The sequence below is a fragment of the Calypte anna genome, chromosome 1 (genome assembly GCF_003957555.1).
Source record: "Calypte anna isolate BGI_N300 chromosome 1, bCalAnn1_v1.p, whole genome shotgun sequence".
Lineage (NCBI taxonomy): Eukaryota > Metazoa > Chordata > Aves > Apodiformes > Trochilidae > Calypte > Calypte anna.
Window position 1 is genome coordinate 139,128,866 of NC_044244.1, and position 22,273 is coordinate 139,151,138.

Consider the following 22,273-nt stretch of genomic DNA (forward strand, 5'->3'; position numbering starts at 1 on the left):
GAAATTATCCAAGGTTAGAAAAAGCTGGTAATCAAGGGCACCAAGGCAAACTGGGTCATTGCGATATAAGAGAGAGAGCCTGGAAACTGTTGCATGTGCAGTTGTGCTGGTTGACTGGAGGAGGGCAGCAAAACATTGGGGAACTTTGGACCCAGCTCAGCACAGCCTGTGTCTAGCCCCAACCCTCCTTTCCAGAAGAATCCCACAGCCTTTGTACCCACCCACCTGCACCCCACATCCAGTTCCAGCATTCTTCCACAAAGTGTTAAAGGTCCCTGAGCACGGTGGCCTCAGCTCAGGTCTGGTGACCTCTCACTGAAAGTCTCAATCCTGTCACAAAGCAGGCTCAGTCACAATGCAGGAAGAAAGCCATTAGCATCATAGAGCCCTTCTCTTCCATATATCCCCACCTAAGAGGGTGCTGCTGTCCTGGAGCCATGGGAGGACACAGCCCTCTCAGGTCTATCACCCTTGGGCACTGAATGATGCTGTCACAGTTGAAGAAGGGAGACTGAGCTTGGGATTTTAGGACATTCTGGTGCTCCACATAGAGCTGAGCTCATGACTGCTTACATGACCAACGGGAGCAGCCATTAATGCAGGGGTTATTCAGGGATTTGTTAGTTCCTCCTGGGCCACTGGTTACCTGCACATGATGTGACTTAAGCACATGACTGGGCTTGTCACTGACTCCATCCCCAACTTGGAAATGCTGGTGACAACCTCTCCCTCCTCCCCATATTCACAGGAGTATTGCAAGGTGGTAAGATGCCACAGTGCTGAGCCTCACATATGTAACTGCAGTACAGAGCCCTGGCAATGGCAAATAGTAACCTTCCGGTATCTGAATGGGGCCTACAGGAAGGCTGGAGAGGGATTGTTTGCAAGGGACTGTAGTGATAGGATGGGGGGGAATTGTTTTAAATTAGAGAGGAGTAGATTTAGCCTGGATGTTAGGAAAAAATGCTTTATCGTGAGGGTAGTGGAAAAATGGAACAGGTTGCCCAGGGAGGTAGCTGAGGCCTCATCCCTGGAGATATTCAAGCTGAGGCTTGATAGGGCTCTGAGCAACCTGATCTAGTTGAGGATTTCCCTGCTTACTGCAGGGGGGTTGGACTAGATGACCTTTAGAGGTCCCTTCCAACACAAATTATTCTATGATTCTATGAAATGGGATCAGCAAATCTTGCAAGTTCAGCAGTAAGGCAGCAGTTCAGGCCAAAGTCATGATGGGACTTTAATAACAATGGACATGAGCTTTTAGGGATTTTCATCTAAGTCTAAATATAGCTTGGAGGGATATGTTAGCATCCCAGATCTGAATTTTACAGGTCACTTTTGTTTAGTTAAAGCATGTACTGCTGTATGCCTGAGAGAACTGCCCTTTCCAGCATCTAGCTGCAGCCCATTGCTTCCCTCCTCAAGTCTCTGAAGGGCTCTTTTCATGCTCTGTCAAAACAGAGACGAAATGAAGGTGTACTTGGATCCCACCTTGATCCACACTGGGTTGGGACAGAGCTTCCTTCCCAGTATGAGAACCGGAAAACTTCCACATCTGGGTATGGAGACCTATAAATACAGCTACTGATCTCCCCTCATGGGCCTGCCCAGGCACCACAGTAACATCAATATTCATTTTAGGGCCACTCTTACACACAGCTTACGCACAGCTCCCCCTCCTGCCCTGGCAAACACTGTATGAGAAGAGCAGCAGGGTCAGAATTCACCCCAGGTGGCCTCAGGAATTCAGAAATCATTCCAAATAAGTAATTTGTACTCAGCTTCAGATAAGCTAATCTAGGTATTTTTTCTCCACTGATTCTGCTGGGACCCCTGATTAGCCCTGTGCCATCAGGCAGGCAGCATCCCATAGCCATCTATATTTTCTCCACTTTCAGCAAGGCATGGAGAACCTACATGCCCAAAGTCCAGATCAACCAATATATCTAAGCATGTGAATTTCATTGAAGCACTGAGGGGTTTATTTATTCACAGCTATGAGCAAGAGCAGGACATAGAAAAATCCATGACAAAGTAACAGCAGAGCCTGTGCTAGACCATTTGGAGATCTGTTTCTCCACTGCACAAGTAAGAAGAACCAAGCACACAACACAGGCAACTTAAAAAGAGAAGGGGCTACTAAATATTACTTAGCAACCATACTTCCCCATGAGCCATCCCTGAGATATCTTTCCACCAATCTGCTATGAAGCACTCAGGCCTTCTTGTCATCCTCTCTGCTGTCCCTCAATAGGTTTAAAAAAGCATTTTTCCCTCCCTCATGTCCTTATTAAGATGTTCCTGCACTTCAGCAATGGAAGGAAAGATAAGTTCTATTGCATTTCTGTACATATACAGTTACCCTTAGGATAACTTTAGCATCTTTCTAACCCAAAAAAACCTCTTTGGCTAATTCCCTGGCTTTCTAATTGGAAAGTATCTTGTTTCCTGCTGTGGATGTTACTTATGATGTCCTCTCTTATTGCACCTGTGTCTCCCTGGTTCTGCCATGTGTCATTCCACTCCTGTTTTTAGCTGAGCACTATTACATGAGGCACTTTCGGAACGATCGATTATTACTGAGCTGCATTTCGAGTGCAAAGTCAGGCTCTGCTTGTAACAATTTCACAGTGGTGGATTGCAAACAGGAGTTTTAAAGGGCAGGAGGAAAAACATGAATTGTTAAACCCAAATGGGAAAAACAAGAAAAAAGGGCACCAGCTGTAGATATGACAGTGACCTGGGGTAATCAAACAAATCACTCTTTGCCATTATGCCTCTGGACAACAACCTCCAGCACTGCTGAATTCAGTTATTTAAAAGACATTTCCTACAAAATTTTCTTCATACAGAAATAGTATTCAGTACAGACTGTGAGAGGTTATGACCCCCTCTTTAATATCTGCTTTGCTGACACATTACATTGCAGTTTTGTATCTGCAAGGCATTTTTTTCTTCCTGGGTCTTTCCTGGAATCTAAAGTAAAAATATCCATGTAAAGAGAATAACTTCAAAAAATGTTATGACTACCTGCTCAGATGGAGCAAATAAATAAGTAAGTCCTTACAATTTCACCAAAAGCCTTGGAATTATAATTCTAAAGTTGAAAGATACATTTATGATTATTCTTGTGCCCCACTGGTAATCTGGACAGGGAGGAAAATCAAACAGTCTCATTACCAAAATATGTTTTTGGCACGTCTCATGAATGCCCACCATCACCATGGGACCCAAAGCAGACAGCTGGCATGGTGTGATCCCTTGCTTGCTAGAGCACAGTTTTTCTAATGTTTGTCACAGGCAAACACAGGAGCTCTGTCTCCCTCCTCTGAGCAGGTACTTTGAGCAGGTACTTACCCTCCCTTTTGGCAAAGCAAGCTGTGGGTGCTGTGTGAGGGTTCCTGTCTAGGAAGCAAACCACCCCCCCCCAGGACGTCTGATTTGTAGGGGACCATGTCAGGAGGACCCTGGTACAGGCTTCTCATCTTTGGGCATCAAAAGCTCTTTACTTATTCAAACAGTGTTTTGATTTGTTGTTCCTTCCATAAGGGAGCTCACTGAAATATGACTGGCAGCTGAGAAATGGATTTGCCACAGGCTCACTGTGCTCACTTCACGGCAGACTCTCTGCAAGAAGAGTCCTATCCAGCAAGGGGGGAAATTTTTATTGAAATCTGTGTCACAAATCCCAAACTGAGTCTTTCAAGTCATTGGAGTAAACTGAAGGATAGACCTGATCAGTTGTTTTCTCTCTTTTCTGTTGTTGGTTCAGACTTACAAGTCTGGCTTTCCAGTGATGCTGTAAAAGTCAGATGAGAATCAGGCTCAGTACCTTGCCAGGTGACCATCAATCTTTGCCATGGATCCTGCCAAGTCTGCCAATCTTAATACTTATTTCTAGGAAGGAATAAATCTATCTGCACGTGCCATGCAACTGATAAATGCAAAAAATGTACCACTGTGCCAGCCTTACAGTTTAGGAACTGAACAAGTTCTTTATATCAACTGGGATATATTTTGAGAGCTAGACCTGGTATTCACAAGTATCTCCACAACTGCTTACAGCAGTAGTTAATTCCAAACATCAGGACTTCATAATGGTGCCTTGGGAACACAGGCTTCATTGTCTATTATGGATGCTGATCCCAGCACTCAGAGAGATACAGAGATTCACTGATACTTAAACTCTGATGCATAGATATATTCTGATTTGCTCCCATCTCAGCAGAACAGCAGCTAAACACAAAAGTGCCATAAATGCTCCTAAACCATTTTAGTGGAACAGTTTTAAAATAATTTTTCTCAATCTGGCCTTCTCTTGAAAGCCAGCATTTGTATTAATGGCATATCAATTAAAATTGTTAACATTGTCTCTCTGAAGGGTTTTCTAAGTCTTGTAGTGAAACAGCTGAAAGTGGAAACATTTCATCTGTAGCCATGTACCTTCTTAATACCAGGTCACTAAATGTAAGATTGTCATAGAAGATGGTATGGCCTAGACCAGTGGTTTAATAGCTCTACAAGTAGGCACACAGATTTCTTTTAATACTAAAACCTGCTTGTGGTCATCCCTTGTTGTCATATTTCTCTCATCTCCTCTTTTCTCCTTAGTGCTTACAGTACCACCACCAGGAAAAATCTCACTCTTTTCTCAGCCACCAACATTTACTGGAACAAGAGAAGTATTTCTGCCTCTGGATAAAGACTGGATGCAACATTTTTGCCATCTCCTCAGTCATTTCAGCATCATTTTTATACGTCTCTCAGCATACACAGTTCAGGAGATGTGCAGGAGATCTGTGGTAGTTTCCATAGCTGTGCAGTAATGTGCAGCTCTACAGGGATGGCCCTGCAGGGCTGTTCCCTCTGCACTGCACCCTCTTGGGCAGCACAGGAAGGATGCTGAGGGGGATGCCTGTGCCAGCACCCTGCTGTTGCTGCCTGTAAGGGTGCAGGACAGCAGCAACACGGTTCCACCATCACCCCGACTGCCACAAGATGAGGTGAGAGGTGACTTTTGGAGAAGCAACCTGGCCTGAGTTTGGGGTCCCTTGTAGAATAGCATGGCATGCCTTATTTGATCCAAACAAGTATCTCTTTATGCAGTGACAGCAGCCACACCAGGCATCAGGCATCAGTCAGTTGTTGTAACAAGACCAGGAGGACTACTGACAGGCTCCAGAGGGAGAGGAAGTGTAAAAGGAGGTCTGCATGCTGAAGTGAGATCATAAACCACTGAGCAGCCACTGTGGTTATACTGGGAGGTAATTCTACCCTTTTTAGCTGACCTCATTTCCCTGTAGCACCCTCAAAAAAGTCCCCCTCCATATATATACATAAATTTATACACACACACATAAATATAGCCGTATATAATATATTAAATATAAACATATTTAAATATTTTTATATTTATAGCTTCATATTTAGAGATATCATTGGCAGCAGTAGGGGATTTAGCTCTTAACAAATAGGTATTACTCAGACTGACAACAAAGGAGGAAGAATCAGCCATGCAACTTTAGGGAAACTGTCAGCAAGTCTGAAGGGCATTTGTAAAAGCAGAGTGTCCCAGTGTGGGGGTATTTTAACCCCCACAACTTGAGATGCTGCTTTCCAGTCAGTATTGATTTCTCATTTGGTTGGAGCTGACCTTTCCCTGCCCAGTGTCACACAGAGTTCCCATCTAAAACAGCACACCCAAAAGCTTTGTAAATCCCCTGTGTGCAGACAGCCCCTGGCACTGCCAGGCCATTGCAGATGGATGATCCCTACCTCAGATGGGCTGTCTAGGGGGTAGGGCAAGGCAGAAGCATTCAGTCCCTGCTGAGGACCCAGCTCTGAAGATGTAGAAAAAGATGACATTGTCAGCTGGGTCTGGCAGGTCCTGGCTATGGTCAGGGGCTGTCCTCTTTGGCTGGCACCAGGTTACATCCATCTGTTTTGGTTGGGAGGGAATGGGAGACCAATTCACTCATCACCTGGATCATCTAGCAATCAGCAGGCAACAACAGCCCAGAAATAGATCACATTAAAGAACACGTGGATAAACAAGTGTTTTCCAGCTGGCAAGAATAGAGCAATTCAGCAATGAGCCACAGCAGTCCCTAAAAACCTTGCTGGGAATCAGCCTCCTTGCCAGGCACCCAAAGACAGGGAAACCCCAGCTCCCCCAGCCCTTCCTCACAGGACTTGTGCTGGATCCCTTCACAGCCTCCTTGCTCTTCTCTGGACCTGCTCCAGCACCTCAATCTCCTTCCTGAACTGAGGGGCCCAGAACTGGACACAGGACTCAAGCTGTGGCCTCACCAGCGCTGAGTACAGGGGCAGAATCCCTTCCCTGGACCTGCTGGCCACACTCTTCCTGATACAGGCCAGGATGCCATTGGCCTTCTTGGCCACCTGGGCACACTGCTGGCTCATGTTCAGCTTCCTGTCAATCCAGACTCCCAGGTCCCTTTCTGCCTGGCTGCTCTCAGCCACTCTGTGCCCAGCCTGGAGCTCCCCATGGGGTTGTTGTGGCCAAAGTGCAGGACCTGGCACTTGGCCTTGTTGAACCTCATCCCATTGGAATCAGCCCAACTCTCCAGTCTGTCCAGGGATACATGGCATTTGGAGAGGCAGCAGCACGGAGCCATCTGAAACCTGTAGGCTGAGCACCTTCAGCACCCATCCCTCTGGGTGTTTCTCCCAGCACCACCACACATCCCCCACCCTTGGGTGGAATCAGTGCTCTTATCATGAGTCAACAAAGCTGATGTTTTATAAACACTGGCACCAGATTCTCATTAGGCTCTAGGCTCATTGACAGCAGCTCAGGTGGGTGATGGTGGGTGAGGAGCTCTGCCTGCCAGCATCTGGGTCTTCTCAGGCCATCAGCTCTGGGGATGTAGCTTCTCAGGATGGATCTAACTCTTCAGGCATGGTGCTCCAGAAGAGGCCTTCAAGCTTATTACTCAGGCTTCCTAATTATGCAAACCAATGGGAGAGGAAGGAACTTGATACATTTATTTACTCACTAAAATGTAGAGGAGGCCAAAGGAACCTCATCTTTCTCATCTCACGACACATGAGGTGGACGGAACACTGCAGATGAAAAGCTGTGAGCAGAGGGCATTGAAGCTGCTGTGTGTGGATGCAGCAAACAAGGGGGGCAAGCAGGGGTGAGAAACCTGCTGGCAGAGCAGGATGGGGAAGTGCCTCTTTGTACCAGCAGATTCTGCTCCCTCTGGTCACAGCGGTGCAGCTCTAACAGACACAGGCTCCATTTCTTTTTCTGGAGATTCTGGGCCTCCCTGCTTCCAGGCTTGGCTTTGCCCAGTGAGAGAAGGAAAACACATGGAGCCTGCCTAGCTTTGCCCACCACCAGGACAGGACAGCATGCCCAAGGCCCCCCTTCAAATAACTGGTGCTAGCATGGCTCCCCATCCCTGCAGACTTTGGTCTCCTCCCCAGTCTGGTGCAACCTTCATACTCCTGCCAGACCTTTCCCTTTGGTTGTCCTTCCCTCCAGTGGCCAGCCCAAGGTCAGGGATGCAGGCATTGAACACCAGCCAGGGAAAGCAAACATCAGTCCCACTCCAAGCAGCTCCAGGTACATTAAACATGACAAAAGGCTCCTAGCTGAGGCCCTGGCACAGCAAAGGGATCGGGAATGGCTGCAGTGGCCACAAGTCTAGGGCATCAGGGCAGTGCCAGGGGGCATCCCTGCATGGTCAGATGAAGAACTGGTTGAATCCTGGTGGAGGTGCTTAGACCATCAGCCCTCCTCTGAGGCCATGAGATGTCCACTGGTCAGTAACGTGTGTCCTGCAGTTGCTTGGAGCCGTTCAGCAGCACCCATAGAGTTCCCATCACTCCATCCTGCCTTGATCAACCTCTTCACACAGGCAATGCTCACTTACACCCCCACACACAAACTTTCCACAAGACCTCTGTATTTGTGACAGCAACCATGTACACAGGGGTGGTGCCATGGCTCAGCCACCCCACAGAGCTGGTGTGTCACAGGAGTTCTGAATTCAGCTCTGTGCACCAGCACTTCCCCCTCCTGCTCTTCCAGCAGGTTTCTCACCCCCGCCTGCCCCCTTGTTTGCTGCATCCACACACAGCAGCTTCAGTGCCCTCTGCTCACAGCTTTTCATCTGCAGTTTCATCCACCTCATGTGTCTTGAGATGAGAAACATGAGATTTCTCTGGCCTCCTGTACAGTTTAGTGAGTAAATAAATGTATCAAGGCCTTTTTTCAGATCCGTGCAGCCAGCTTTGACTCTTTGTTCCGAAAATTAAGAGGAAAATCTGTTTTTACAAATCTTTGCTCATCCCAAACTTTTCCTCCAGCCTTTCAAGAGAAACACCAAGTTCTGCATCTTTTCACAATGAGATGGAAAATCCCCAGGTTCCCAATGGGAAATTTCTGTGCCCAGTACTTATGCACATAAGAAGGTGAAGCTCTTCACAGCCCTTCTTTTGTCATGGTCTCTGATGCTCTTAAGCATTAAAGAGACAGGGGACAAGTCCATGAAGACAACATGGCTGTGCCTGTCCATCACATGCAGCATATGGCCCTGGGTCCCCTCTGAGCCCCTTGTGGTGTTTCTTTGGCCACAGTGAAGACATAATCAATATTTTTTGCATGCTTTTCTAGCTTAAGGGGTTGGAAGAGTGGAGGGCTGTGCAGCAGGCACCCCACCAAGGGGCTTTTTGTGACATCAAACAGAGGGCACCTGTTGTGTGCTGAGGGATGGGGCTGAACCACTCTGGTGGTGGGGCTTGCTGCCAGTTTTTTCTTTTCTTTTTTCTTCTCTTTTCTTTTCTTTTCTTTTCTTTTCTTTTCTTTTCTTTTCTTTTCTTTTCTTCTTCTTTTCTTCTCTTTTCTTTTCTCTTCTTTTATTTTCTTTTCTTTTCTTTTCCTTTCCTTTCTTCTTTTGTTTTCTTTTCTTTTTCTCTTCTCTTTTCTCTTTGTTGTTTTTGTTTGCTTGTTTTGGTTGGGTTTGTTTTCTTTCTCTCTTTTTTTTTTTAGCCATTATTTGAGCTATTTTTTTTAGCTATTAAAGAAGGTATGATTTCCTTTCACCGAGTCACCCTTTCCCTGAAAATAGTTTTGACAGCTGAGTTAGTGTGATATTAGAGCTTGCAGTGAGAGAAAAGCAGAGCTGCTGAGGCTGTCACAGGGGTTATTCAAGGTCTTTTCCTCTACCAGGGCTGTGCAGGATCTCCAACAACCAGGTTGTTCCCTTGATGCTGAAGACAGCACAGTGTACACTCATTTGGATGAATTCCAGCAACAGACCTGGAAGTGACAAGCACAGAAATGCAAAGTGTTGCCATGTAACAACACTGTGACAGGTTTTCAGTGTTTGTTAGGTGTCTTTTTCTGCTTCCCAAGCTGATAATTAAAAATGGATTAGGATCGTAGATTCCCAGGACTGTGTGCATGGGCAGGGACCTTTCTTGGTCACCTCATCTGACCCTCTTCCAAGGCAGAGCCAGCCCCAGGGCACAGCAGGCTGTGCAGGCTTACATCTAGCTGGTTTTTATGTCTTTTAAGAGGGAGACTGCACCACCTCTCTGGGCTCCTGTCCTTGCAGTGACCCCCAACATGGAGCAAAGCTTTTTCCTAGCTTGCTGGAGTTTGCTTTTCTGCCACCCCTGCTTGTTCCTTCTTGTTCCTTTGCTGTGCTCCTCAGAGAAGAGTTTGGCCAGATAACTTCCCTTTTGGCCACTGGAGACAGCAGCAGGGTCTCTGCAGCATCCTCCAGCCACTGAGCAAGGACACAGGGCTCCAGATGTGGCCTGGCAAGTCTGCATGATGGGGGAAAACCCCTTTTCTCAGCCTCCCAGCTGTGCTCTTCTTCATGATGAGCCAGGTATGTGGCTCAACGTCTTTGCTGCAAGCTTTGGTGCACTACTTATGTTCAACTTCTTCAGCAGTCCCACCTGTCCTGTGCCATGGGGCTGTCCTGTCCCAGCTGACAACGCTGTCCTTGCCCTTGCTGAGCTCAGGAGGGTCTGGAGGTCCTCTCGGAGTGGCAGTCCTGTCAACCACCACTCCATGGTGCCCATGGTTAATGAAGATGCTAAACACCTTCCTGACGTACACCAGTCCATACTGGTTGCAGCTGGATGTCCACCTGCTGACCAGTGAACTGTGTTCCCATCTGCTATCCATTCTCCTGGTTCTCTCCAAGCCAACAGACAAGCTCCCTGTCTGGTCCCTGTGTTGCAAGCTGCACTGATATCAGATTGTATGACATCAAATGGAAAATCCTCTGCTTTTCTCCTTCAGCTCACTCAGGATGTGAAAACAAGGCAGGGTGTGCTCTTGGTTAATCTCAACCATCTTCTTCTCTTTCAGCTGCTTGCAAATATCTCCCAGGAGGAGTTATGTACTTAATGAGGAGTTACTTGCTTCTTGCCAATCCCATTTCTTTAATTATACTTTTGGAAATGCAGATTTTAATTAAAATTATTTCCGCAGTTACCCATCTAGTGTTAAAAAGATGGATAAAAAGAAAGTGCCTGTTCACAAGCACCAGCTGACTGCCAAAAGCAATTTGCTGGTGGCACAGACATTTCTTCCACCAGCAAGTCTTGTTGGTCTTCCATAACGTTTAAGTTTCTTAAGCCCAGATCTACTGATGCATCACTCTCCAGATGTTGGTATCTTTCATTTGCACTGACAAATATCTGCCGTTGTCATTAACAATATGCAATACTGGAGAAGAAATCTAGGACATAAACCACCTTAATATAACTCACTGCTGTTACACAACTTGTTTTCCTTACTTGTTCTTTTTTTTTGGTTGGTTGGTTTGTGGGTTTTTTTATGTGAATGTATTTTTGTAATTTATTAGTTCTAACAGATTTATGTATTTAATTTCTGCATCAGTTGACATTAGAGCCATAGATTATTATACAGTAAAGATATAATAAAATTATACTAATTCCATTTATTCTTTCAATGTCTTTAATACACCTATCTAATACATATTTTTGGAGCTTCAAGTCACAGATTTCCATCTGTTCAACTTTATTCTTTTCTTTTATAGTAGACAATGCTGTTAAGTTGGTGTATTTACATTTTCAGTTATCGATGAACTTTACTAACACTAGTTTAGAAACAAGAAAATTTAATTTAAATCACCTACTTAAATAATTTATCTTCCATACCCTTGCCTAATTCAGATGGCACTGTTGAATTTAGGGTAGCAAATTATGGACAGGTTACAGACAGCATATAAAGCAACCAGACCTGCTCCTTCTCTCCCTGTTTTCCCCCCTGACCTGCTCACTTCTGAAACCACTACATAGGAACCTCCACAAGCCTTTTAACCTCTTGGCAGATGTTTCATATTCATCCTTTCCAGGACACTGCCCAGTCGCCCTGTCTTCTTTTAACTTTAAAAAACCACAACCCACAGTTGTCCTGAGTATCAGCCAGCTCATGGTGAAATGGCTGGAAGGACCTTTTTGTTCACCTTCCTCTCCTTTCTATGGGGCATACAAATTGGTCAGATGTCTGTAAATCTTTGTTTTCTTTTACTCAACCTGACTCCTCTTTCAGCACCTGAAAACAAGTTAAATCACTTCATTGGTGGCTGTTATGCTAAAGTATCACACTGCCTGTTCCGAGGCAGAAAAGCACAATAAATTTCTATGCTCAGAAGCTCAGTGTTATTTAGCTGACAGAATAACTCTGCCCTATTAATCCAGCTGACAGGCTCAGGTACAGCTGTGTAGTGTAACGAGGCAACCAGGTGCCACTAATTGCCAGGGAGTGAGCATGAGCTTGTGTCAAGCCCACCTGTGCCCAATTAGGGTGGGCCCCCACTGCGCATGAGCAGGACCAGGGGGCCAATAAAAGGTGAGTCCTGAAGCACAGGCTCAGCTCAGTCCTGAGCATGTCTGCAGAGAGGTCAGTTGCTCTTGGAGCACTGTATTATCTTCATTGCCCCACTAATGCTCATTGCCCTCAGGGTGAGGCTCTGAGGAGTCTCAGAACCCAGGGCCTCAGCACTGCAGTACTGGGTCTTAGCTGGCTGCGCCACTCAAGCCTCACCCTGAGGGCGATGAGCGCTAGTGGCGTAATGAAGGTAATACAGTGCTCCAAGAGCAACTGACCTCTCTGCAGACATGCTCAGGACTGAGCTGAGCCTGTGCTTCAGGACTCACCTTTTATTGGCCCCCTGGTCCTGCTCATGTACAGTGGGGGCCCACCCTAATTGGGCACAGGTGGGCTTGACACAAGCTCATGCTCACTCCCTGGCAATTAGTGGCACCTGGTTGCCTCGTTACACTACACAGCTGTCTCAGTGTCCAAATCATAGAGTCATAGAATGGTTTGGATTGGAAGGGACCTTACAGATCATCCAGTTTCAGCCCTCTTGCATAGGCAGGGACACCTCCCACCAGCCCAAGTCACTCCAAGCCCCATCCAACCTGTCCTGGAACACTTCCAGAGAGGAGGCATCCACAGCTTCCCTGGGCAACCTGTGCCAGTGTCTCACCATCCTCACAGTGAAAAATTTCTTTCTAATATCTAGTCTAAAACTACCTTTTCAGTTTAAAACTGTTGCTTCTCGTCCTATGATTACACCCCCTTGTAACAAGTCCCTCCCCAGCTTCCCTGTAGGCCCCCTCAGATACTGGAAGGCCTATAGTTATATATAACTACATAGTTATATAGTTATATATAACTATAAGGTTATATATATGCCCATTGTAAAGACATATAGCTCATTAAAAGGGACTCCTGGCCCCCGCTGACTTCTCTGGGCAGTCTGGGGGGTTGGCACTACTGGGGTTCAGTAAGAGAGTAAGAGCACTAGCTAACAACTCTGACTAGCAGCAACAACACCAGCATGATGGGCAAGGCTTTCTAAAACCCAAGCTCCCCTTGCAATGGTGGCATTTAGAGAGCACGTGGGCTCTGCTATCTGCTGTGTGCCCCTTGCTCTTCTCTCTGCAGGGACCTCCTGGGGACACTTTTCAGTCCTGCTCCTCTGTGAACAGAGTGAACTCAGGGTCGGGCATCTGCCTTTGAACATAGAAGAACCTTTGACTGTAAAGCAGATAAAAAAGGTACCTAAATGACACCTAGGTGTTCTCTGCTCTGCCTTGTCGTATACTTGTCTAGCAAACCTTTATTATATTTTTTTTTAATTTCCCCTTATATCTCCTTCATTTTTCTGTTGGCTTTTCTGGTGGAGTGCTGAGAATGAGGCAGTGAGCAAACAAGGTGGGGGATATGCTCTGAAGCTGTGCTACCGTGGTCAGAAATCACCTAAAAACATTCCCCTACAGACAGCAGGAAAACACTGATCTTGATTTGTCCAGCTGTGCCACATGGCAAACCCACTAGCAAATAAATGATGCCTCTGTACTCACACCTGCTGTCATCTCCTGTACCCAGAGAGATGGTTACAGCTGTAGTGGGAGAATGATATCCACTATTTGAGGGTTAATAGGGAAGGGATGGGAAGGGAAAGGAAAAGGGAAGGAAAAGGGAAGGGAAGGGAAGGGAAGGGAAGGGAAGGAAAGGAAAGGAAAGGAAAGGAAAGGAAAGGAAAGGAAGGAAAGGAAAGGAAAGGAAAGGAAAGGAAAGGAAAGGAAAGGAAAGGAAAGGAAAGGAAAGGAAAGGAAAGGAAAGGAAAGGAAAGGAAAGGAAAGGAAAGGAAAGGAAAGGAAAGGAAAGGAAAGGAAAAGGAAAGGAAAAAGTTCTCCTTTGCTTTATCTGCTCTGATAACTATTGCATTGAGTTTATCACAAGCCTACGGGCACTTCGCAAAATGCGTAACTCTGCTGATTGGCTAAGGCTGTGAAGAGAAAGGAGAAGGGCATTTGAAAGGAATTACTTTTTCTTTGCCAGCCTTAACATCAGCATTATCAACACCCTTTATAAAGAACTGTATCTGCTGCAAGCTGATAATGGTGAGCAGGGGCTTTCATTGGTACAGGAAGTAATCTCCGTGACCTTCACTGGAGAAGAAAGTATAAAAACCAAAGTGCTTTTCTTGGTTGACTTTTGGGTACCGGTTGAATTTCTTAGTATCTGAGGAGGACACACTTTGGGGACAATTTTGTGAGAAAATGGCAACTTTAAATGAAAAAAAGACCTGCAGTGAACGGATGGAAAATTTCCGTCGTTTTGTCTGGAATCCCGAAACGAAGCTCTTTATGGGAAGGACCTTAATTAACTGGGGTAGGTTTCCACATGCAAGAGTCTTCTCTTCCTTCTGGTACACTTGAAAATCTTGGCAGTGGGAGGGTTGTTCTAATGAATGGACCAGAATGTTGTGGTAGATGTGCTGTGATTGCTAAAAACATCAGTTCTCATACATGCTTTTGAGCCACTTATAGGTTGGCCCTATAAGCTGTGTCAATCAGATCAAAAGATTGATCAAAGTAATTCCTACAAATGGAACAAAACTTGAAACTGATTTTGGAAGAAACAATTTGGAAGGACTAAACAAATTAACAGTTAACTTATCAATAGCTAAAGGTGGTGGTTAGTGTGGTTCTGGCACTGCTGACTAAAGGGTGTTCTGGTACATGGAAAATTTTGCTTAATAGGTGGGTTTTATTCAATTCTTTGGAAACACATTTGCTTTTCTCAAATTCCTTTCTAAGTTACTATCTTCTCACTTATCAGCATGTGCTAATGTATATTTCATCTAAGTCTCCCTGTGTCCCTTGCATCTATGACAATTATGTGTTTTTCCTATCCCCACTCTGGGAAGGGTGTCCCTGACCATTGTCAAAGGAAGGTCCCTGTTCTCCCCACAAACCATAAGATTTGGGTTTAAAGTCTGCGAGAGTATTTGAGAGTATTTGCCACTCTTAAAACTGTAATTTTACAAAAAATGAAAGTGAAATGTGAGCCTTTCCAGTCTGCAGAGAAGAAGGTGCTACAAGGCACTGATGATTACAGGGAATGATTTCTGATGGCCACCCCAAAATAACTACTGGCTGTGTGTGAGACACATTAAGCACATACAGACAAAACCACAACATTATTCTGCATCCTAACAACAGAACAAAATAGCAAGATGACACATTTTGCTGAAGGTGTTTTCACTAATAAAAGGCAGTGAAGTGCTAGGGGTCTAAAACCAACACACTTAAGATACAGACATCCAAATAACACAAGGAGCAACTTGGTTTTGTCAAAGAAATACCTCAGCTGTGTCACTTAGTCATAGAATCATAGAATCACCAGATCATATAATACAACGTTGGAAGGGGCTTCATAGATCATCTGGTCCAACCTTTCTTGTCAAAATCATGTCCATGTATAGTAAGTAGCTTAAATGGCCTTAATAGTTGAAGTTACTTCAAGACACCACATCATCTTTTAAGCTTTAAATAATCTGAGCTAAGCAACAAAAACTTTAAAAATATGTGTAGAAATGAAAACATTTACAGCCATTTTTTTTCTAGAATAATATTCTTTTAAGGGTAGAGAAAAAGATCCAATGCACCAGTCCCTTTGCAGAGAAAACCTCCCTGGGGACAAGGGTAGAAAAGAGATGGCCACCCCTGCTGAGGACATCCTGGCCATGGAAAGATCACTGCAGCACCATGCTTGAAAAATAAGATTTTGCCCTTCATTTTTTTTTTCCACAGTGTGGATCAGCTTGTACTACCTGGCTTTCTACGTGGTGATGTCAGGGCTGTTCGCTCTCTCCATTTACTGTTTAATGAGGACAATTAATCCATATGAGCCAGATTACCAAGATCATCTGAAGTCCCCAGGTACTGCCACCGGGCACAAGGAGGGACAAAAGTGAACTAAATCAGGTCAATTCTCCTCAAAGAATCCCTGTAAAATTTAACCTTTGTCTGAGAACACTTTTAGTGTTAAAACAAAAACCCCAAAACCAACCCCCCCCCCCATATTTATTTAATTTATTTATTTTTCTGTATTTCTATATTTCTGTATCCAAATATCTACCTCCTCTCCCCAAGGGCAGGGGTCAGCCCCTGGGGAAATGCTGCTTTCTGCTCCAGCTCCCCAAACATCCCAGAGGGATTTGGGGTTCCTGGCAAGATGGAGGGATGTTGGGACAAGCAGCCTGGGCTGGGTATTTCCATGCTTGCTGTCAGCACAGAAAGAGCCTGGAAGAGCAGGAATCCCTCCTCTATGGGACATGTTATACCAGTGGCCAAGCCAGTAAAAATCAGACAAGGACACATGGGTTTAGAGATCTGTGGGACATGAAGTGAGACTGGGGAGACACAAGACAGAATCAGCAAGAGATCATCACTGCTAAAACTTCACCCCTCTAGTGCCTTGTTCTTACAAGGAATGGTACAGAAAAAAAAATAATTTTTTTGAAGCTTTAGGACCAGCCCTAAAAATCATTTAGTCTGCTTGTTGCTGAATTTTGAAGTTTCATTTCAGCTTGATGTTTGCTGGCAAAATAATTCCTGTAGAATATTAAGCATGGCTTTTTCAAAAGCTGCTTCTCACACTGCAGTACAATCTGTTTCTTCAATCTGACATGACTATGACAACTGCTATTTTTAACAAGTCCTGGGGAAATCCAGTGCAATTGCTGGAATAATTTTGCAAGCTCTGCTGATAATAGCACAGATAGACATGAAACTAAAAGTTCCGCAGAGGGCTTAGTTTTTCAGTTTAACCACACGTGGGTAAATCCTCTCCAGCAGAGCCTGGGGATCTCCAGCACTTAAAATAACCAAGTCTTGATGTGGCATAATTGCTATTGTCAACTTAAATAAATCAATCTGTGCCTGGCACCTCACCCCTCCTTTGCCTTCCTTTTTCTTCCCCCCTGAAGGTGTAACATTACGACCCAACGTTTATGGGGATAAAGGACTACAGATTTATTACAACGTATCCGACAACAAAACCTGGGAAGGTTTAGTGACAACTCTTCAGACATTTCTGACAGGTAAATATGAGGTTTTTTTCTGCATCACCCTGAAGAAACATGCTGTTGCATTCAGTCTGAAGACCTTAAGTGAGAGTTTCCATTTCACAGTTGTCTTTCAGAAATCAGAGATTTTGAGTGGAAAATGCATCTTCTGAAAGGGACTGATGAATAAATAATCTCATGAATCTATAAATCAAATCTACATAAACATGTTAATTAAAGCAGAGCTTAGCTTCTGCTTCAGAGCTTTTACTTTTTAAAATCCTGAATAACCTTAATAAAACAGGCTAATAGAAAGTTTGAAGGAAGTGGGTAAAAAAGTTTTCAAAACTACTCTCAACTAAATTAATGCAGTGTTGCCCATGACTACAAATACCAAAGTGCCACAATAAGTCTTGTGAAGCTGTTGCATAATCAAAGTAGGTTTGGTGCCCCATAGGCCTGTTCATATCTTAATACACATATATTCTTTGTGAGTCTGAATATTTCAGTGTTTCTCATACACATACTGAGAAAAACTATGTTTGAAATGGACTTCATATGGAGCTAGCTATCAACACTAATTGCCAGGAGTAACTTAATCACTTTTTTTGCTTTGCCTGGGTATTCTATAAAAAAAAAAAACCCAAGCCAAGGCAAGTTAAACTTTTCTTGTTCCATCTAATCCCAACTTGGAAGCACAGTTTCCCACAATACAACCTCCAGCCTGGTATCGGGATGTGTAATCTATATATAAAAAACTCAGAGGGGAATTTTTCTTTCTTCCTTCACCCCTCTAGCATACACACCAGCTGCTCAGCATCTAAATGTCAACTGCACCAGCAACACATACTTCATTCAGGACACCTTTGATGGCCCAAATAAAACAAAACTATCCTGCAAATTTACCTCAGATATGCTTCAAAACTGCTCCGGCATCACAGATCCTACTTTTGGATTCCCAGAAGGAAGACCCTGTTTTATTATAAAAATGAACAGGGTAAGTACAAGCTCAAAGTGCCATGCAGGAAAGAATTCACCAAAAAAACCCACCCCAAACTGATAGCTCAAGTCTCTGCTGGGGAGCTGCTACATCACTTGCTGCCACGGGCTCTGATCTCTGCTTTGTACTGGGAAGACAAATTCCTGTGCTTTTCCTGAGAGACCTCCAGTTACCCAAGAAATAGTAAGATTGGTCACCACCCCTAGGAAAGTAACAGGGAAAAGTGGTATGTAACACACCTCTCTAGAGCCTTGGGTTTTAATTTTGTTAGCATCTGTCTTGCCCTCTCATGCAACAAACTTGTGCATAAAACAATTTCATTCTGCAATACTATCCTGTGCCTTCAGCTGAGGTGTTAAGATATGACAGTAACTGAAATTATTTCAGAAAGGCAAGACTTACACATCTTATTTCTCAAGGCTGCCACAAAAATCAAAAATCTTTAAAAAACTCCAGCACTTTTTTTTTTTTTTTTTTTTTTTTAAGAAGGGCTCCACCATGCTTCCTTTAATTGTTTCAGGACATAGACAAAGGCATAAGCATAAGCATAAGCATTTCGTTTTTATTTCAGGGTAAGATTTGGAGCCTTCAAAGTTCAATTCCAGTCCAAAGTGAAGAATTCATATTCTCCACCAGCTCCTGATAGACAAAATGAACTAATTTTTGGTCAAGCTGGCACCTTAGACTTGGGCAATGAATCTGTGCAAGGTCCAGCTGTGAGAGGAGATCTGAGTCCCTGATTTTGGCACATGAAATGCTGGCTTTTCCCCAAAAAGCCTTCATCTCCTTCAGCAAGGCTGGAAATGCCACCCCAGGCAGGGGAAAAACAGGCAGTTTTTGCCTGAGGGTCTTTATCTCCTGTCACTTCTGACTCCACTGGTTTTGTAGGATCAAACAGGGCCAGGAGTTCCCGCCAAAGCCAAAGTTTAATATGACACATGATGAAAAGCACAGGGATTCAGCTTTTCCTTTATTTTCACACAGCTGCTGTAAGAGACCCCCTGGCTGAGAGCAAAGAGTCCAGGCAGGTAAATGAGCTGAACTTGCCAGGAGGTGCAGCCAGGACAGAGCCCACCTACAGTGCCTGTCCCAGAGTCCTGCTTCTTCAGCAGTCAGCCACAACACCTTAATTTCACCCAGGTAGATAAGATGAGGTGATCCATTTGTTTTATTTGGAAACACATCAGGCAGTACTTGAAGCTCAATTAATCATTTGCTCATTTTTAACTCAAACCGACTTCCGAGATGACCAAAAGTGTGGTTTATGTTTCAGATTATCAAGTTTCTCCCTGGCAATGGCACTGCCCCAAGAGCAGACTGCACATATGTGGTGAGTGTATGAGGCCTGAGGCTCAAAAATTTGAAGCACTGAAGCTCTAAGAGGAAGTGAAGTGCAGCTGTGAGCAGACAGATAACCCTCTAGCTCTGGAGATCAAATAATTCTGGCCGAATACTGTGCATATACTCAGTGCAATTTCTTGCACCAGCTGACATCCTAAGAACAACAACAGCAAATGTTTATTTTATGTTAAATCACCCAAAGAATCGTTTTTCCATGCTGCAAAGAACATTTGCCATTTGCTTTCAGCTCCCACTAGTTACATGCCTCCTTCAGGCTCTCTGCAGATCCCCATTCACTGAATTCACAGCTGCTACAAAACACCACTTGCCTGGTTTTCTTGGCAATAGGAACAGCAAGACATTTTCACTTATATTTGAAAAATAAGACCAGCATTCAACAGACTGCTGAGCTTGAGTTTTAATACATACTGCACAGCTTTTAGCAGCAGTAAAGTACTTAGAATCATAGAATCATAGAATTGGCTGGGTTGGAAGGGACCTCAAAGATCATCAAGTCCAACCCTGGATCCACTACCACTGTGGTTCCCAGACCATGGCACTGAGTGCCACATCCAGTCTCTTTTTAAATATCTCCAGGGATGGAGAATCCACAACCTGCCTGGGCAGCCCATTCCAATGTCTGATCACCCTCTCCAGAAAGAAATTCTTTCTAATATCCAACCTCAACCTCCCCTGGCACAACTTAAGACCGTGCCCTCTTGTCTTGCTGAGAGTTGCCTGGGAAAAGAGACCAACCCCCCCCTGGCTACCCCCTCCTTTCAGGGAGTTGTAGAGAGCAATGAGGTCTCCCCTGAGCCTCCTCTTCTCCAGACTGAACACCCCCAGCTCCCTCAGCCTCTCCTCATAATTTTGGGTCTGTGCTCGAGTCCCTTCACCAGCCTGGTTGCCCTCCTTTGGACCCACTCCAGCACCTCAATCTCCTTCCTGAACTGAAGGGCCCAGAACTGGATACAGGACTCAAGCTGTGGCCTCACCAGGGCTGAGTACAGGGGCAGAATCACTTCCCTGGACCTGCTGGCCCAGGACCAGCTTATGTTTGCTTTATTATTCTTGTTTTACTAACAGGGGGATGAGTCTCGTCTGCTGGAGGTGGACTACTACCCCGTGAATGGTACCTTCAACCTGCACTACTTCCCTTACTATGGAAAAAAGGCACAGGTGGGTGTATTTCAATACCACTTTTCTTCTTTTAGCTCTGTGGAAGATGAAATGTATGGAGCATCTCTGCAGTCTTAGGAGAACTAGAGAAAATGTTAAGACTTTTATTTTTAAACCGGTTCTGTAAAATTAGTTGGTTTTTTTTTTTCTCTCATCCCAGCCCAGCTACAGCAACCCTTTGGTAGCTGTGAAATTTCTCAACATTACAAGGAATGTAGAAGTTAAAATAGTGTGCAAAATCATCGGAGCTGGAATTATCTCTGATAATGTTTATGACCCATATGAAGGAAGAGTGGAATTTAAATTGAAAATAGAAGACTGAGCAACAACAGAGACATTTCTGAAATACATGTAAAGAGTGAGTTACTTGTTAGCATATTCTTCTGTATTTATTTTCTATGATTTCTGTATAAATTTATGAAAATTACAGTGCAGACACTTTCTACTGAAAAATGACCCATACAGCTAAAAATGGAGATACCACTCTGTGTGTGAATGAGTTAGGGATTATCTTAATGTAAGTATCTTACTACTCCAGGGCTATGGTTTGCTGCTGCCTTCATCCAAGTATTGTACAAAACAGATTTCCTTTAAACTGCACAGCAGTTCCTTTGAACAAAATAAGCATAGAGTTGAAACACACACTTTCCATAACCAATATATATAAACCAATATATGTAACAATACTAAATTGTGGATATTGAGAAATAAGTAGATAGCGAGAAAAGAAACGAATACTTTGAAATACTAGCAAGTAGTATAATTCTCAATCTCTCTTGTATAGGATGTCAAAATTATCAAAGTTTATAAAAATTATCTGTATCCCAGTGCATTTTTTGTCCTAGTAAGCTAAGTCAGATTTTTTTAGATGGCAGATTGGTGACTGCAAAAGAAGTGAACTTGAAATATGTCCTCTAGCTTATAGTTTTATTGTACCACTTGCAACTTATGTACTTGTAAAACAATAAAAATTAGTGGTAAAACTGTAACACCCAATTATATCCAGGAGAACTGTGTTCATTTAACTATTAAGACTTGTTTTGGTGTGTGTGTGGTTGTTTGGTTTGGTTTTGGTTTTGTTTTTTTGTGTTGTGTGCTTTGTTTTTTGTTTTGTTTTATTTTGTTTTCAGGTAGAATAGCCCTGTATTCCAACAATGAGTTTGGCTTTACTTGGAATAATCTTGAAGATGCTGATGTAACAATAAATCACTAAGTGAATTGAAATTAAAGAAGTTTAACTCAACCTCATATCATGCAATAGGATTACTCTGTCAGTACAGTTATGTTTCTCATAGATGAAGTACAGAGGCTTCACCCAGAGCATAAGGATTGCACAATAAAAAACAACATTCAAGAGAACAAATAACTTTACACCTTCACTGCCTGGACATTTTAGGAATTCTGAAGATGTAACAGCTCAACCTCCTTTACTAAAGTGACCCTCAGCCAGCTTGCAAAAAGAACACAGTTGGAGGAAAATATTTTCCTTTCAAAACCGCAGATGCTATTTGAGCCTTAGAAAAACTGGGTATTCTGCATTTCAGAAAGACTAAGAAAATGCATCCTCACTTAAGATATTTTTTCCCCCTGGCCTTTCCTATTTAGGCTTTCACAGTGGGATTTTGCCTCTCTTCTCAGAGACTGAATTTAAAAAAAAAAAATGTATCTTTGTTGGAACACACATACCCCTGGGCATCTTTCCAAAACATGGAAAACAAATAATAAAATATTTCTTATAACTAGACAGTAACTCATGCTCAAAAGTAATTCAGTGTTGCCTATAAACACAGAGAACTCCTTCTGCTGGTGTTTCTTAACACATATGCAGAATCTCTGCTTGACTGTATTTGACAGAGCATTTACAATTTGC

General features: G+C 43.8%; 1 protein-coding gene across 1 annotated transcript; it reads left to right on the plus strand.

Annotated features, from left to right (window-relative positions):
• The first annotated feature begins 14,091 nt into the window (after nucleotides 1–14,091).
• Nucleotides 14,092–20,725, plus strand: ATP4B (ATPase H+/K+ transporting subunit beta). The gene is made up of 7 exons (XM_030467356.1): nucleotides 14,092–14,203; nucleotides 15,628–15,756; nucleotides 16,806–16,919; nucleotides 17,681–17,880; nucleotides 19,157–19,210; nucleotides 20,311–20,403; nucleotides 20,564–20,725. The coding sequence occupies exons 1-7, from the start codon at nucleotides 14,092–14,094 to the stop codon at nucleotides 20,723–20,725; spliced, it is 864 nt and encodes a 287-aa protein (XP_030323216.1).
• The last annotated feature ends 1,548 nt before the right edge of the window (nucleotides 20,726–22,273 follow it).